The sequence below is a fragment of the Ilyonectria robusta genome (assembly GCF_021365365.1).
Source record: "Ilyonectria robusta strain PMI_751 chromosome Unknown BGZ61scaffold_9, whole genome shotgun sequence".
Taxonomy (NCBI): Eukaryota; Fungi; Ascomycota; class Sordariomycetes; order Hypocreales; family Nectriaceae; genus Ilyonectria; species Ilyonectria robusta.
The window spans coordinates 110,372-124,005 of record NW_025764443.1 but is presented as its reverse complement, the minus strand read 5'-3'; the positions used below and the strand labels follow the sequence as shown (position 1 = coordinate 124,005).

The window sequence follows — 13,634 nt, the reverse complement described above, 5'->3', positions numbered from 1 at the left end:
ATGATTCTGCTCCATGCTGTCGTATTCTGTAGCTCCTCGGACCGAACAAGGTGATGGAGGAGAAAAGAAACGTGTTAGGCTGTGGGTGTGTGAGTGAGGCAAAGAACGGGTATATTCGACATTCGCGTGAGTGAACAAGAGAGAAAAAAAGGTCTCGGGGGGCGTGCGCAGGTAGGGGATCCAGTGTGAAATATCAAAGAGGTTTCTCTCTCCTCCGCCTCCACTCATCCTCGATCTCTTCGTCGGGGGGGCGCGAGTGCGTGTGCGCATACACGATCCCGATTTGACACCGTTCCATCGACAGTTCTGAGACGCAAGACCTAGTATGAGAATATCTGACATCACCCTCCAAATCCTTGAAAACCCAGCGCCCCATGGGGTCTGGGGAACATGGCCAGCAGTAAATGACGCTCAATCCGGACCACCGCTTGCAGAAAGGACCACCTAATCCTTCTTAGTCTCCTGGGGGGCCGCTTCTTTCTTCTCGTCCACAGCCTTGGGCTTCTCGGTCTCCTTCGCGGGATCGGGTTTCGTCTCGGCCGCGGCGGCGGGCTTCTCGGTCGCGTCGGGGGACGTCACGGTCTTGGAGACTTGGCTCGCAAGATCCTTGTCTTCGTCGTCGTTGTCGAACATTTCTGTGTCATCTGATTCCGTGAGAACCTCAGTGCCATCGCCGAGGAAAATGATTCGACCCTTGTACCCACCAACACCGAAGGCCCGGCCTTTGTTATCCGCATCCATCTCGTAGCCGCTATCGCTGTCTTCAAAGTTGTGATGGACTCCGGGACCACGGAACTCGGCTACACGACGCATATGGGGTTAGCCTTGCGTCGGTTCAGGGGATTGGACCAAGCCCTCTCGGCGTAGAGGTTGGGCTTCGGCAGGGGATGCCTTTTGCCCATGAACCAGAGTGGTAGGAGGGGTCGTACCGTATTCGGGGGGAGCACAGGGTCCGTCTCCGTTGGCAACCCGGCGGGCAATCTCGTCGTACCACTCTTCCTTGGTCTTGCCGTTGAGGAAACCGATGATGGTCATGGTCATGTTGTCGCAGCCAACGCCGCCCGTCTCCGAGTTGGACGCTAGGCAGTTGTCCATCATGTTCTCGCAGATCTTCTCAAGCTCCTGCTTGGCGGCAATACCACGACGAACAAACTCGACGACGGCTTGCGAAGACTGGCAATCCCAGATACCTGCTCCAATGAGTGCTGCACATTACCGGAACGAGGATCTCCCCCTCCACTTACCGTCGCAGGCAAGGACCAGGAACTCATCCTCGTCGGTGAGGTCGTGTTGCTCGACATCGGGGTAGGCGGTGACAATCTGGTTCTCGGGAGAGAGCTCGGCGCTCTTCTTGAACTCGAAGTCGCCAATGGCGCGCGAGAGAGCTAGGTTTCCGTTAACTCGGCCAAAGTCGACAAAACCACCAGCAGCTGTGATTCGGTTCTTCTCGACTAAACGGTGGGCAAAATGACCGGGTCAGCATTGTCATTTTTTTTTTTTACAACACAAGCGCGCGCCTAGAGACGAGGCATGGATCAAGGGATTCGACAGACTTTCGTTTTGGGGCTTGTGGTCGTGAGACATGGGTTTGGCCCGTCCCTTGATGCCCAGTACACCTCTTGAATCTCCGGCGTTGGCCTGGATATCTTGGGTTAGCATGGTGGGTGCGGGTTACGGCACCCCTCGTCTCGACCGCATGGTGGGGCGGACGTGGGGGAGGGACAAGGCGGCAACTGACGACATAGATCTTGTTACCAGCGATCAGGCTGACGCAGGCAGTGCAACCCGAGACCTCTTCCTCATACTTGGGGTCTAAGCAGTAAAAAAATTCAGCGTCAGCGCCTGGAACTCGCAAGGGTGGCAGCGCAAAGCGTCAAGTGTCAAGCGTCAACAGAGCCGGGGAGTGGGGGAGGGTCAGGTGAGGTGAGGAGTTGGCGCGTACCGCTGAGAATGGCGCGGTCGGTCGCGAGGAAGCCGTCCTTCAAGCCCTGGGTGTAGTCACCGGCCTTGAAGGTGTCCTGCTTGAAGATGATGTTGTGGATATTTTCGCCGGCGAACAATGCTACTTTGTCGCCGCCGTGTCCGTCGAAGACACCGAAGAAGCTCATCTTCGCGGGGTGAGTCTTGGTGGGGTCGAGATCGAGGACGTTCGTGTGGGCGTCTTCCATACTAATGCGCCAGCCCTGCATGGCAGAGACTCCGTAAATGAGTCGCTCATCCTCGCCCTTTTCCGAAGCCTATTGAGAGTGAAAGTCAGCGCGGGAAGGTCTGAGGAGGTGAGGTTTGGCGGAAGCATCGGAGCGTGAGCGGGTGGGGGGAGGAGGGAGCAAGCGTGAAGGCGGAGCGGGGAAGTTGAGCAGAAGTGCATCAAGGATCGAGGGCGAGAATGACGTCGAGGAGCGCAAACGAGAGACGCGACGAGCTGCGAGGACCTCCACGGGAATCTCTATGGGCCCTGGAGACACGGTGCGCGACTGGCAAAAAGCCCGAAGCCGAGTCGTGGTGGCTCGGCGTGGGCGTGGAGAGAGTGAGGGGGGTTGCGAAAGGGCGATGCCCCTCGCAGCAGTACACACAAAGGCCAGGCGATGGGCAGCGCAACAGGCATTCAGTCACAGGCATGGAGACACGGGCAGGAGACGACGCAGCGGCAGTAACGCACCTTTTCGACGACGGGCTCCGAGAGTGTTTGACCCATGGTTGGAGTTCGGTGATCGGTCGGTTGGCGGGCAGCTTAGCTACCGCGTTGTGGAGGAGGAGGAGGAGTATGAGTAGGAGAAGGGTTGCTGGGAGGAGGGAGAGGGTTGCGCCGGCGGAGGGGCTGGCGGGATGCGGATCGGAGGGGGAGGGGCGGGCGACGAGATGGCGAGGGGAAAAAACTGGACGAGAGGAGGGAAAAACCAAGACACGGACAAAGAGGCCCGGCGAAGGAAATGCTTGGTGCTCGGTGCTCGGTGTTTGGAGGTGTAGGTAGGTTGGTGGAGGGAGGATTAAGGCTCTGCGGGAGTATGTGTGGTGCGTGCTGTGGGTGCGTGTGGATGTTGCGGCGTGTGGATGTGCGAGGTGGGATGTGAATGTGGGATGTAACTTATTAGGTGTGGGACGTGGGATCTGGTGGGCTGGGCTGGGCTGAACTGGGCTGGTGATTGTTTGGAATCCGCGAGAAACATTCAAAGAATGCCCGCAAAACGAAATCAGCAGGAAGCGGGGTCCTGTCTGCCCTGTGTGCAAGCCCTGTCTAGCCCTGTGCCATTCTGTCTATGCCATGTCTGCTGCTGCAGAGAGGACAGAGTGCTGCTTGCTTCCTTCAGTGAGGCGAGAGGGATCGCCTGCGTCAATAGGCGCTAGGTCGGCAGTTTTTAGCACCGTGACGCACTGAGTGAGTCGCTAGCCTGGCGGGCGGCGCTTCAATGCATGCCGCGGACCACCTCATCCACGCCGCTACAGTACATCGCCTCCGCCGAGACTGCTGCCCCTAACCCCAGTCCATCACTGAATCTCTGGTACGATAGGGAGCCCCGGGCGCCTGGCCGTCATACCTAGCCTCGACTAGGCACCGAGGGTGGTGTGCGGACCGACCTAGTACGCACGCATGCACAAGACAGACGGAGAGAGACTCAAGAAATGAGAGGAGAGCAATAAAGGAGGGGGCGCAAAATTGCACCTCCTTGCTGCTGGCGCCTAACGATTCCTCTTGCGTCTTGGGTCTGCATCTCGTCTCCTGCGGGCTGGATTTGGCACCACTTTCCGAGTGAAAAACTGGAAAATCCCCGAGGTCATTCAATCACCAGCAACAGTTGTCGCCACCAACTCGAGGACCGCTGCCTAACTACCTGTTGCTAGCTACCTACCTACTCGACGCGACAGAGTGAATCCCACTCTCACTGACCTAGGCAGTTACAGGGTGCCCGCTCTCATTCACGCGGGGCCGGATCTAGACCTGGTCGCGTGCCCGTCATCTCGGCGACCGGCCCGGCTCTACCTCAGGACCAGCGCTCAATCACAGTTGACCTCCACGTTGCATCGTGAACCGCTGCGTGAACCACACATCATCAGCGGGCATGCACAGAAGGATAATAAGAAGAAAGAGAAAAAACAGGTAGCCAGCCCCCTGACATAAAAAAAAATAACACGCAGCAAGTGAGCTGGTCTGGGGTTCGTCATGTCGTTCGTCCCATGTTGGAAAGGGTACTGCGTGTTCCCCGCAAACGCGTCCTGGACGTTGCAGATAGGCCGAGCCGAATACGTGCTGTGCTCCCTCGTGCCCTTCTATCGACGGACCACGAGCCCCGTTCTCATCAGGCCAGACCAGGGGCCTTGCTGTGCTCATCCCCCCTGTTGCTTTTGCATTCGCGCGCATCTTGTTTCGTTTTAGAACAATCCCGGGCCCATTCTTGGGGTCGCACACCCTGGAAAGGGAGGTTTATTGGCACTATTTTGGCAACCGGCTAACTTAGGGTTTAATTGATGCGCCAAAGTTCTTGCTTGTAGTTTTTGGACGTGGCCGGACCTTCACTTTAGGAAGGGCAGATGCTGACCCCTATTTCGATCAATCCATTATAATATAGCAAGGAATAAACATATGAAGCATGATAGGGATATTATTGCCCAAGAGGATTGTTCCTTGAAATGTAACGAAACGAAATTTGCCGAGAAAAATAAATATGAGTATTGCTATTCGCACACGTTCAAAATGCTAATCGCACACAAGTACGACCTTTTACACCTAAACTTAGTGCAAGGTAATGTACCTGGACTGTACGCCCGCCTCAAAGTATCTTATTCTGAAGATTATCCAGTTTCTCCCCTAAAATAAATTAAAAGATAAAATTTAAATAGTAAAACTTAGAGGATAAATACTTAGAATAAAATTTATTTAATTTTCTTAGGTTTAACTTACTCATAGGTATATTGTTGAGACTTCTAGGTGAAATTGGCCTATGTCGCATTGCAATCTTGACTTCCCCGGCGAGACAAGCACAAATACCTATGCACAGAGGCCCTTCCGTGGATTCCAGCATGCATCTGAGGATGTGCTTGACCCAAACCCAAACCACAGCACCTCGCTTACAGAAGGAAAAGCATCCATCTTTTCTAGTGCTTCACGGAGGCGGTCCTCTCCCAGCCTACCCAGTCTGATATTCAAGGAGATAGCTCTGGCGGCGTGGATTGCGAGAGCCCAGGGGAGCGGCAGACACCACTGAACTAGTCAGACTCTACAACCACCCGCTCCCCAAAATCCTTCATTTTATCGGCGCCAGTATTAGTGTTGCTAGACGTTTTTATCAGAGCCGACAAGCCGTAAAATGGGAACAACAGTGGTTGTCGAGCTACCCATCTAAAGAAGGCGAGTGCTGACAGCACTATGGTTTCAACTTCACTTGTTACACTTTACTTCGGTCTTTGTTTCCTGACGTTGGAGTGTGGTTCGCGTCATTCATAGGGGCTAGAAATAGTGAGTCTTCATGCTGAAGCATCTTTGGTTAGGGTGGTGGGAACTGACGACACGTTTTGGTTGCTGGTTACGTAGAGTTGACTGCTCCAAACTACCTAGGTAGACTTGAAAAAGAACAAGACCATCATTCATCAAATTACTATCCAAGTCTCTTGTTTCTATCTCATTCCCTCAACATAAATAAAGCCAAAACGTGCTCAAAATAATGAAAATGCACTGGTATCATCGCGTGTCGTCAAAGGTATACAAGAGAAGTCTGTCAGTTAGTAAATATCACCTTCGACCCAAGCAAGGCGTGACCCCATAATTAACTCCTCCTATTCCATCCTTTTCTTCACAAGAAGGCCTTGAAGCTACCCGTTTCTGATTTCCCTCCCGAGTCCTCCCGTTTCCATGTTGAGGATGTCACCTCATTTAGCTTCGACACCCGGCTCGTCGCTTTTCCCAGTGGCTCCTCATTCACTCGCGAGTATCGGCTGACCGACTTACCCATCGGCGCTTCACCCAACCGCGAATACCGACTGACCGACTTTCTGGGCGGCGCTTCGCTCAGCCGTGAATACCTGCTGGCTGCGTTTCCGAGCGGCTCTTCGTCCGACCGTGATTGTCGACTGGCCGACTGGCCTAACCCCGATCGTTGCGATGCCACCGAGCCTCGAATGCTCGTCTTGGCGTCTCCCCACTGGCTTGGGGACATCAGCTCAGCGCTCGCCGACCTCTCCCCCGGCCGTGCTCCCTCCCGCCCGCTCATTGCTGTGCTGGGCCGTGATGTAGGCCGTGATGTAGGCCGCGATGTGGGCCGTGATGTAGGTCGCAAGGGCCGCGACGGGTGGAATGGTGCTGCTTCTACAAGCTTTTGGTAGGCAACCCCCGAATTTTCACGTCGCTTAGGGACTACTCGCCAGTTCTCCATCGATCCAAACGATGGATCCGTCCGGAAGCTTCGACCCATACTGGATCCGTCCGTATCATACCACGCTCCGCGGCTGTGTTGTCGGGTTATTCGTTGTTGACTTGCCAGTCTTGCTAGGCTTGGCTGTCTCATCTCTGGTACCGTCGCTGCAGCCTCCTCTAGGAGTGTTGTCCCATCTGCTGTTGTCCCATCCGAAGTTGCTGGCCGTTTGCCCAGACTAGTATCTGAAGGCCTCCTGCTGAAACCCCCGGTCATCAGCCGTGGGCTGGATTGGTGCGAGGATGAGAAGGCCAATGAACTTTCTGGGGCGGATGAGTAAAAAGCGGATGGGTCCCGTGTTCGTGCGAGCTCCGCCCGCATTGCCCCAATATCACTCTGTCTCATGTTGGGCAAGTCCTCGAGCGATGGGATTGTTAGGTCAAGGCCGCTCCGGAACGACGAACTTCCTGACTCTGATAGGAAGGCTGGTGGTGGGAGTAATTGATGAGTCGACTCTGGGAACGTCGTATCTGATGTATGGCTCCTTAATGAGATTTCACTCCGCCGAGCCGTCGCTGTCGCTGTCGCTGTTGCTGTCGCCACAGTGTACCACGATTGTCGTCCTTCTGTTGTCGTCCCTGTCATAGGCATACTGGCAGTCCGTGTGATTTGGTGCATTGGATCCTCCGCCATGAATCGCGCCGGAACCTCGGGAGTTGCCAAAAAGTCCAAGATCGAGGACGACCCAGGAGAGCTCATCGAATCGCTCCCTGAAAAGTCATCTCTTGTTGGATGATAAAGACGCGATTCCATTGTCGCACCATCTCTTTGCCTTTCAGACCCGCGAATATTAGGATTGGTCCCGTTGACGCGCAGGCTTTCTAATACCGGGCCTGAGATCTTGTCACGGAACTTGGCCGACAAATAGGTGGTCTCGGATCTACGGCGGCGGCGGACAAGGCACCAGACGAGCAGCATAACAAGAAGAGCGACGACGAGAATAGGTAAGATGGTGGCAAGAAGGATTGCAGTTGTAGATAAACCACTGTGTTCATCTGCAATACCTTCATCAGCTGTTGACGTAGGTTCACTGGAGCCGGTGGATTTAGCGGAGGTCGAAGTCGCAGAAGTTGAAGTTTTTGATGCCGAAGAAGTCGTCTGAGTGGAGGCCAGGACCTTCACGTTGAGAGTCGCAGTTTCCTCCACGTCATATGCCTTGGAGGATGCCGTGAGAGAGATCTTGAGCTTACTCGGTGCCGACTTTGGGACTTTCCCAGTGATATTGAAGCCATCAAGCTCGAGCCAATCCTCCCGGGGAGTTACGGCCATCTTCAGATTGATGTCGCTTGGGTCCCAAAAGTATGGTTCGAGGTCGATATTAACATGCTCTCCGGCCCGTATGCTCATGTCATCAATGGTCGAGCTAAATAGCCGCGTCGCAACATTGACAATGGCAACAACACTAAGAGTGTCTGAGTGGGAGTCGCGAAAGTTGATGGTAAAGTTGGTTGAGTGATCCCCCTTCTGCTTCGGGGTCCCCTCGATTACCCAGGTTTTGTTGTTCAGGGATAGCCAATCGGGCATGTCGTCGGTCGACACTTCGACCTCACTTGGCCGAGCCGTCTCGTTATCGAGCTTGATCTCACCCAGGAGTCCATCATAACGGAGCTTCTTCCCCCGGGTGCCATTTAGCATAATGATGGGGCTATCCGAGCTGAGCTTGTGACTTCCTACCACGATGTAGAAGGGGATATAGGCGGCCGAGAAGCCCACGATATCGGAGGCAATCAACTTGAAACCAAATGTCTGTGGAGGTTGGACGAGAGACTCGAAAGGTGGTGTTTTGCCGCTGAAGGTCAGAGTGTCAGGACTGAACTTCACCCATGAGGGGAGAGGGCTGTTGTCATCGGAGCTGGCGTAATAGTTGATCATTTGAGGTTGGTGGTGGAATGTATCGGGATCAAACGAAAAGGAGAATTCCTTGGACGGGTAGAGTAGCAAGGATGAGGGAGCTGAGTAATCGCCCAGGTTTTCGATCTGGTCTGCGAGAGGTATGTTGATCGAAGGAGACTCGTTTCTTGAGATGACGAGGGTTGCGTTGAGAGTCGATGAGCCGGTATCATCATTGGCAATGATCTCAATGGTTTGGCCGACTACATCGCCCGAAGGAATGGCGCTATCAGTGGGTGTACCGTAGAGGCGACCATCCTTGCTGCTAATGGACAGCCATTTGGGAGCGTCGCCGAGTGAGTATGAGATTGACGAGTCAGATTTGAAAGTGTATGGCGAGAAAGTGTATGAGAAAGGCTTGTCTACCCGGGCCACAGGCGGTAGCTGGGAGTTGAGTGGAAAATTAACTGTGGGCTCACAGCACACCAGGTGGAAGAGGTGGAGAGCGGCAAAGAGTATCGCAAGAGGAGCCATCATAGCACGAAATCGCGCCGTCGAACGCTTGATCGTGAAGCTGGAAGGGATTCAAGTCGCCATCCAACGGGAAGCAGAAAAGAGTCGCAGTGTAAGAGTAAGAGTGGAAGAACAAGGGAAAGTTCAAGACGGCGAAAGACTACGGTATTGTGCGAAGGCGCACGAGGACATATCGTCACGGACATCTAGATGGCTGGCGGGATGACGGCTTCCCACCGCAGGAATACTGCGCCCTTCATTCCGTACAATTGCTCCACCAGGCTATTGTTGGATGACGGGATAGTGCCCAGCCCGCAGGGCGATTGGTGGGCAGGCTCATATCTTCATAGCGACCAGAGGCATTCTGTCTCAGCCACGGCAGCACCGAGGGCACCGGTAGTAGAGATGTGGCGGGGGAGGGCACAAGAGCGCTCGCCAGAGGCTGGCATCACCGTAAGTGCATTCCTGAATAAGGCCCGCCGTCTTGGGATGGGCGAAGAAGAGGGTGAGACAACTGGGTTTGGATGCCCCTCGGCTAGATTAGCAGGCCATTATGAGTCTTGAGGGGTAGAGCAGCCCCGTCGCAATATGAGAGGGAGCAATATGGGAGAGCAGTAGCGATAGGATTGACAGTATCCGTGAAATAGTGTCGTCAAGGGCAGAAGTCGTCGATGGTTTGATGGAGTCGTTGGGTAGGTAGGTAGTGATGGAAGGGAAACGGGCGCCATTCCCAACTGGGCCAAGGGTTGAATATTGGAAGTCGTGGTTCCTCAGGCCCACCGGCCTTTGCTCCTCCGCACAACTGGGCCCTGCCTACTCCGTATCGTCACGGCTGATAAACTCCTCCCGCCGTGGCCGAGTGCGGCCATAACCCTTATCGCCACGGTGCGACCTGGTTTTTTACGTCCTCGCCATTACTTTCTTAGGGGGAGCCGACCAATGGAGGGTTCGCACCTTTGAAGCTAAAGAGGACATAAAGGGCGAAGACCCTAAAAACGCGGTCTATTAGAGTCTGGATCGCATCCGCAGCAGAGGAAAGAGGAGTATTCAGCAGCACGAGTAGCACAAGTAGCACGAGTGTAACAAGAAGCCGATCAGGATGAGGCGATAGTGACGACGCCTGACTAGTGAGGCAGGCAGTTCGTTCAGCGATGCCTGAACCTTCCCTGGTTGGCCGTGTTCTGAATGTCGAGACGGGAGCGATAGCGGGAAGGAGCGAAGCCATCCCTTCCGCAACTTCATCCACAAACTGCGTTTACCAGAACCCTTCGTTCTTCCATACCTCGCGTCACCGCAGTCTCCCTGCCCACTTTCCTGTTCCCTAGACACTCACCCTCAGCACTCATCCTCAGTACTCACCCTTGTCACTCGCCCTCGACATTACTACTCGCCCGTACGGACCAGTCTCTCCGTCTTCGCTTCCGCCATCGGCAGCCAGTCCATTACCGCCCAACCCCACCAGAGACCACTCCTGTGACACTTGCCAACAATGAGCAGCCCGCCTCTGTCGCCTCTGTTGGACCCAGTCACCGTCAGCGAGGATCTTACCCCTCTGCCCACCTTCAAGTCCATCGGCGTGGCGCACGTCGACTTCGATGGCGCCCTATCACAGCCGCTTCAGCTACTCGAGGATGTGAGGTCGGGTTGTGGTGGACAGACATGGCCAGCCGGCATGCTTCTCGCCAAGCACATGCTACGGTACCATCGAGATCGTCTCAAGAGTGCGCGAATGTTAGTTTCAACCCCCCCTTGCACTTAAAAACATAGCCCTTGGTTTGGTTCGTGCATGGCAATTTTTTTTGGCCGACAAAATAAGTGGGAAGCGGATCCGAAACTGACTTGCTGACATCGAGTCTCAGACTGGAACTCGGGGCGGGTGGCGGCCTTGTAGGGCTTGCCGTAGCGCTCGAGTGCGAACTTCAGAGCCCGATGTTGGTGACGGATCAAAATGAAATGCTCGAGTTAATGCAGCACAACATCAAGTTGAATGGTCTCGAAGCCAAGGCCCATGCCATGGTACTGAATTGGTACGTTCGCACCCCCATGTAATCCCAACTCCGCACCCAGCGCATGACGCCTTGTTGACGTGTTCGGGAACCGACACTGGTTGACTAATATTGCCCTATCCATTTTCTAGGGGCGAGTCATTGCCAACAGCCGTGTTGGAGCAGAAGCCCGATGTCATTCTGGCAGGAGAGTGCGTTTACTTTGAGCCGGCATTCCCGCTGTTGATGGCAACGCTCAAGACGCTACTGGAACTTAACCCGGCAGCGACTGTGTTCTTTTGTTTCAAGAAGAGGAGACGGGCAGACATGCACTTTGTCAGGATGGCTAAGAAGGCGTTTCTTGTGGAAGAAATATTCGATGAGGACCGGCCGGTGTTCCAGCGCCAGGGCCTCTTCCTCTTCTCCTTCGCCAGCCGCACAGGTCAACAGAAGTCTGACGACATAAATGGTGCCACCCGATTGGCGATAAATGGCGAAAGTAGAATACAGAGTGTTTCGTCTTAACGCCATCTTACCCCACCGTCTGAATTACTACCTTGGAGATGCACTACTCATACATCTGCACTTTCTCCCAACAACATAAGTCCCGGCAGGCGCTGGATGCTAGATGAACCAACAGGAGGATGCAACGTGGTTCCCCTCCCCCCCGTCTGCCATATTGATCCCCGATCGATCCATCCGGCCGCACATACCCGACCAACGAAGGCTACCACGGAGTGTCAGTCGGGATAATCCACATGGCCGGTGGCGCCGGAAGAGGAGCTGGATATGCAGGCGAAAGCGACCTGTTCGGTCAGCAGCTGAGGGAGCCAGCCTTCACCGCAGCCCTTGCCCGTCTCGCCCGCCGCCATCGAGGTACTTCATCACAGTTTACTATTCTCAGTCTCCCCGCTTGGCAATTGACAGGGGGAGGCCTGAAGATCTAAAGGGGAGAGGCTGTGCAACCAGGCGAACCCCGTATTCCCCGAGCTCACATGCTATACGGAGTAATAAGAATAGGGATGCTCTCCATCTCGCTCACTCTCCCGGGGCCCGTTGGCAGGGGGGCCGTCACCTCAGAGAGCGCTGGAATGGACGGGAGGAGACGGGAGGGCTGGGGGGATCTGCACCCTGCACTTGCGTAGCAATGCATGCCGATGGAAGGCTCGAGAGTGAGGATGCCTGAACCACCAGGCCAAGACGCCGGTCCTGCATCTCTGACACGGCTTACGCGTTGGTGACGGCTCACACACCGCGACTCAGAGGGCTAGAAGCCCAACGAGAAAAGAAGACTTTTTCTTCTCAGTCCTGGTACAGGCCACTGCAAGCCATCCAACGCTAGCTGTAGGGCCTGTGAGGTGGCACCGTGGCATGGCAGTAAATGGCGAACGGTGAATGGAGCAGCTAGTGGCCAGGCTCCGTTTCACAGGCTTGTGCGACTGTCCACTCTCCACTCATCCACGGCGGAGTTTACCAGCTCACCACCCGCCACCCGACAACCAGCCTGCAGGGTCGGCATCTTGCTTCCCATTGGCCCCAAGTACCTCAGAAATCCCGCGATGACCCAGGGACGTGAGGCCACCGATTGGTCGCCCCCTGGCGGACCGCCATCCGGTACCTTGCATGGCCGAGAGCACAAAGTCAGAGCTGGTGACAAGGCCGTTCCTTGCAGTGCGTCCAATCACGACCAGATGAGATGAGAAAAGATGGCTTTGGTCGGACCACTTGGGCTGCCTCCGTGGATGTCACTGGCTTTTCCTGTGCTTCGCGGACGCGCTTGGGACGAGGAGAAAACAGTCATCAGGAGGTTTACCCCTGAAGAGGCACCTCTGGTTCGCTCGATGGCTCGCAGACAAACTCTTTGGCCACGCGCTGCTGCTTCATGACGAAACGACCGAAGCTGAGACCAGCAAGTCGGAGTACTCCAGCAGCACGTTCAGCAGGAAGTCCTGGTGGATGAGACTAGAGCCCCTGGACTCACACCTCTGTCGCCATGGTCCCCCAGCCGCCCCCTTCCGCTAGACACCCATTTGTCTGCTTGGCTTAAGTGCACGGTAGATCCTAATGGTGTATGGAGCCTGATGAAGGGCTTGGACGAATAGCCATGGAATATTGCCACACCCGTGCTACGGGTTGCTGTCCCCTCCGCTTTCCACGCTCCAACCTCGGACGGCCTAAATGAAAATATCGGGCTGGGCACCCTAGCTGGCTGAAAAACCACGCGCAGCCCCGTCTTACCCAGTACGTACCTGTCAGGGGCCGGGATGAAGGTGCCGGGATTGGGGAGGAGAATCTGTTTATGGAGCACTTTGTACATCGCGCATCCCTCACGCCAACGGGATCGCCAGCGGACGACGCACAAAGCTGGCCAAGCCCTGGCCCCGCTGGCTCCCTGGCCACACGACGACTTTGAGGGCTAGCAGGAGGGCAATACGTAAGGTTGCGGCGAGGCGTATTAGAAGACTCGCTTCCTCCCTCTAGCTGCCCCCCGTCTCGCTTGTTTCGTTTCCTCCCCAGAGCCATACAAGTTCAACCATCATTCCATCCCTCCCGAGCCGGACTCCTCTCTCTTTCAAACCCACACACTCTCTCAAGATTCGTGACGGCATCGTCCATTCCTTTTCTTATACATCCATTACATTGCGAGGTCATTGCTGTTGAACAGATCCTTGCCAACATACCCTCCTTTTGAACTTGTAGAACCAACAAAGATACCCACAATACCACCAACAACTCGAAACAAGCGCCAACCAACACTCACAATGAAGTCGTTTGCCATTGCCTCGGCCTTCTTTGCCGCCGCCGCCGTCGCCCAACCCCATGGAAGCCACCACCAACACCGCCGCCATCATGAGCAACACGAAAAGCGCGCCATGTATACTGAGATTGAGTGGGTGACAGA

General features: G+C 55.1%; 5 protein-coding genes across 5 annotated transcripts; 2 read left to right on the top strand and 3 right to left on the bottom strand.

Annotated features, from left to right (window-relative positions):
* Positions 1–444: 444 nt before the first annotated feature.
* BGZ61DRAFT_351676 (phosphatase 2C-domain-containing protein) lies at positions 445–2,695 on the bottom strand (the record flags this gene model as incomplete). The annotated part of the gene is made up of 7 exons (XM_046240351.1): positions 445–800; positions 930–1,193; positions 1,245–1,451; positions 1,554–1,638; positions 1,739–1,812; positions 1,943–2,237; positions 2,660–2,695. The coding sequence occupies 7 exons, from the start codon at positions 2,693–2,695 to the stop codon at positions 445–447; spliced, it is 1,317 nt and encodes a 438-aa protein (XP_046104530.1).
* A 2,269-nt stretch (positions 2,696–4,964) lies between these two features.
* Positions 4,965–8,768, bottom strand: BGZ61DRAFT_505868 (uncharacterized protein; the record flags this gene model as incomplete). The annotated part of the gene is made up of 7 exons (XM_046251849.1): positions 4,965–5,443; positions 5,942–6,523; positions 6,584–6,967; positions 6,998–7,126; positions 7,166–7,221; positions 7,258–7,389; positions 7,426–8,768. The coding sequence occupies 7 exons, from the start codon at positions 8,766–8,768 to the stop codon at positions 5,382–5,384; spliced, it is 2,688 nt and encodes an 895-aa protein (XP_046104529.1). The 3' UTR covers positions 4,965–5,381.
* A 1,336-nt stretch (positions 8,769–10,104) lies between these two features.
* Positions 10,105–11,374, top strand: BGZ61DRAFT_232479 (putative methyltransferase-domain-containing protein). Its single transcript, XM_046238232.1, has 3 exons — positions 10,105–10,478; positions 10,607–10,774; positions 10,885–11,374. The coding sequence occupies exons 1-3, from the start codon at positions 10,237–10,239 to the stop codon at positions 11,255–11,257; spliced, it is 783 nt and encodes a 260-aa protein (XP_046104528.1). The 5' UTR covers positions 10,105–10,236; the 3' UTR covers positions 11,258–11,374.
* A 395-nt stretch (positions 11,375–11,769) lies between these two features.
* On the top strand, positions 11,770–12,390 carry BGZ61DRAFT_450768 (uncharacterized protein). The gene has a single exon (XM_046245761.1). The coding sequence runs from the start codon at positions 12,128–12,130 to the stop codon at positions 12,293–12,295; it is 168 nt and encodes a 55-aa protein (XP_046104527.1). The 5' UTR covers positions 11,770–12,127; the 3' UTR covers positions 12,296–12,390.
* A 315-nt stretch (positions 12,391–12,705) lies between these two features.
* BGZ61DRAFT_232426 (uncharacterized protein) lies at positions 12,706–13,374 on the bottom strand. The gene has a single exon (XM_046238231.1). The coding sequence runs from the start codon at positions 13,253–13,255 to the stop codon at positions 12,794–12,796; it is 462 nt and encodes a 153-aa protein (XP_046104526.1). The 5' UTR covers positions 13,256–13,374; the 3' UTR covers positions 12,706–12,793.
* Positions 13,375–13,634: the final 260 nt, after the last annotated feature.

Coding starts and splice junctions, on each gene's coding strand:
- BGZ61DRAFT_232426 (XM_046238231.1), bottom strand. CDS start 13,255: ATGGCTCTGGGGAGGAAACGAAACAAGCGAGACGGGGGGCAGCTAGAG.
- BGZ61DRAFT_450768 (XM_046245761.1), top strand. CDS start 12,128: ATGGAGCAGCTAGTGGCCAGGCTCCGTTTCACAGGCTTGTGCGACTGT.
- BGZ61DRAFT_232479 (XM_046238232.1), top strand. CDS start 10,237: ATGAGCAGCCCGCCTCTGTCGCCTCTGTTGGACCCAGTCACCGTCAGC. Junction 10,479..10,606: donor CGTCTCAAGAGTGCGCGAAT/GTTAGTTTCAAC, acceptor ATCGAGTCTCAG/ACTGGAACTCGGGGCGGGTG. Junction 10,775..10,884: donor CATGCCATGGTACTGAATTG/GTACGTTCGCAC, acceptor TCCATTTTCTAG/GGGCGAGTCATTGCCAACAG.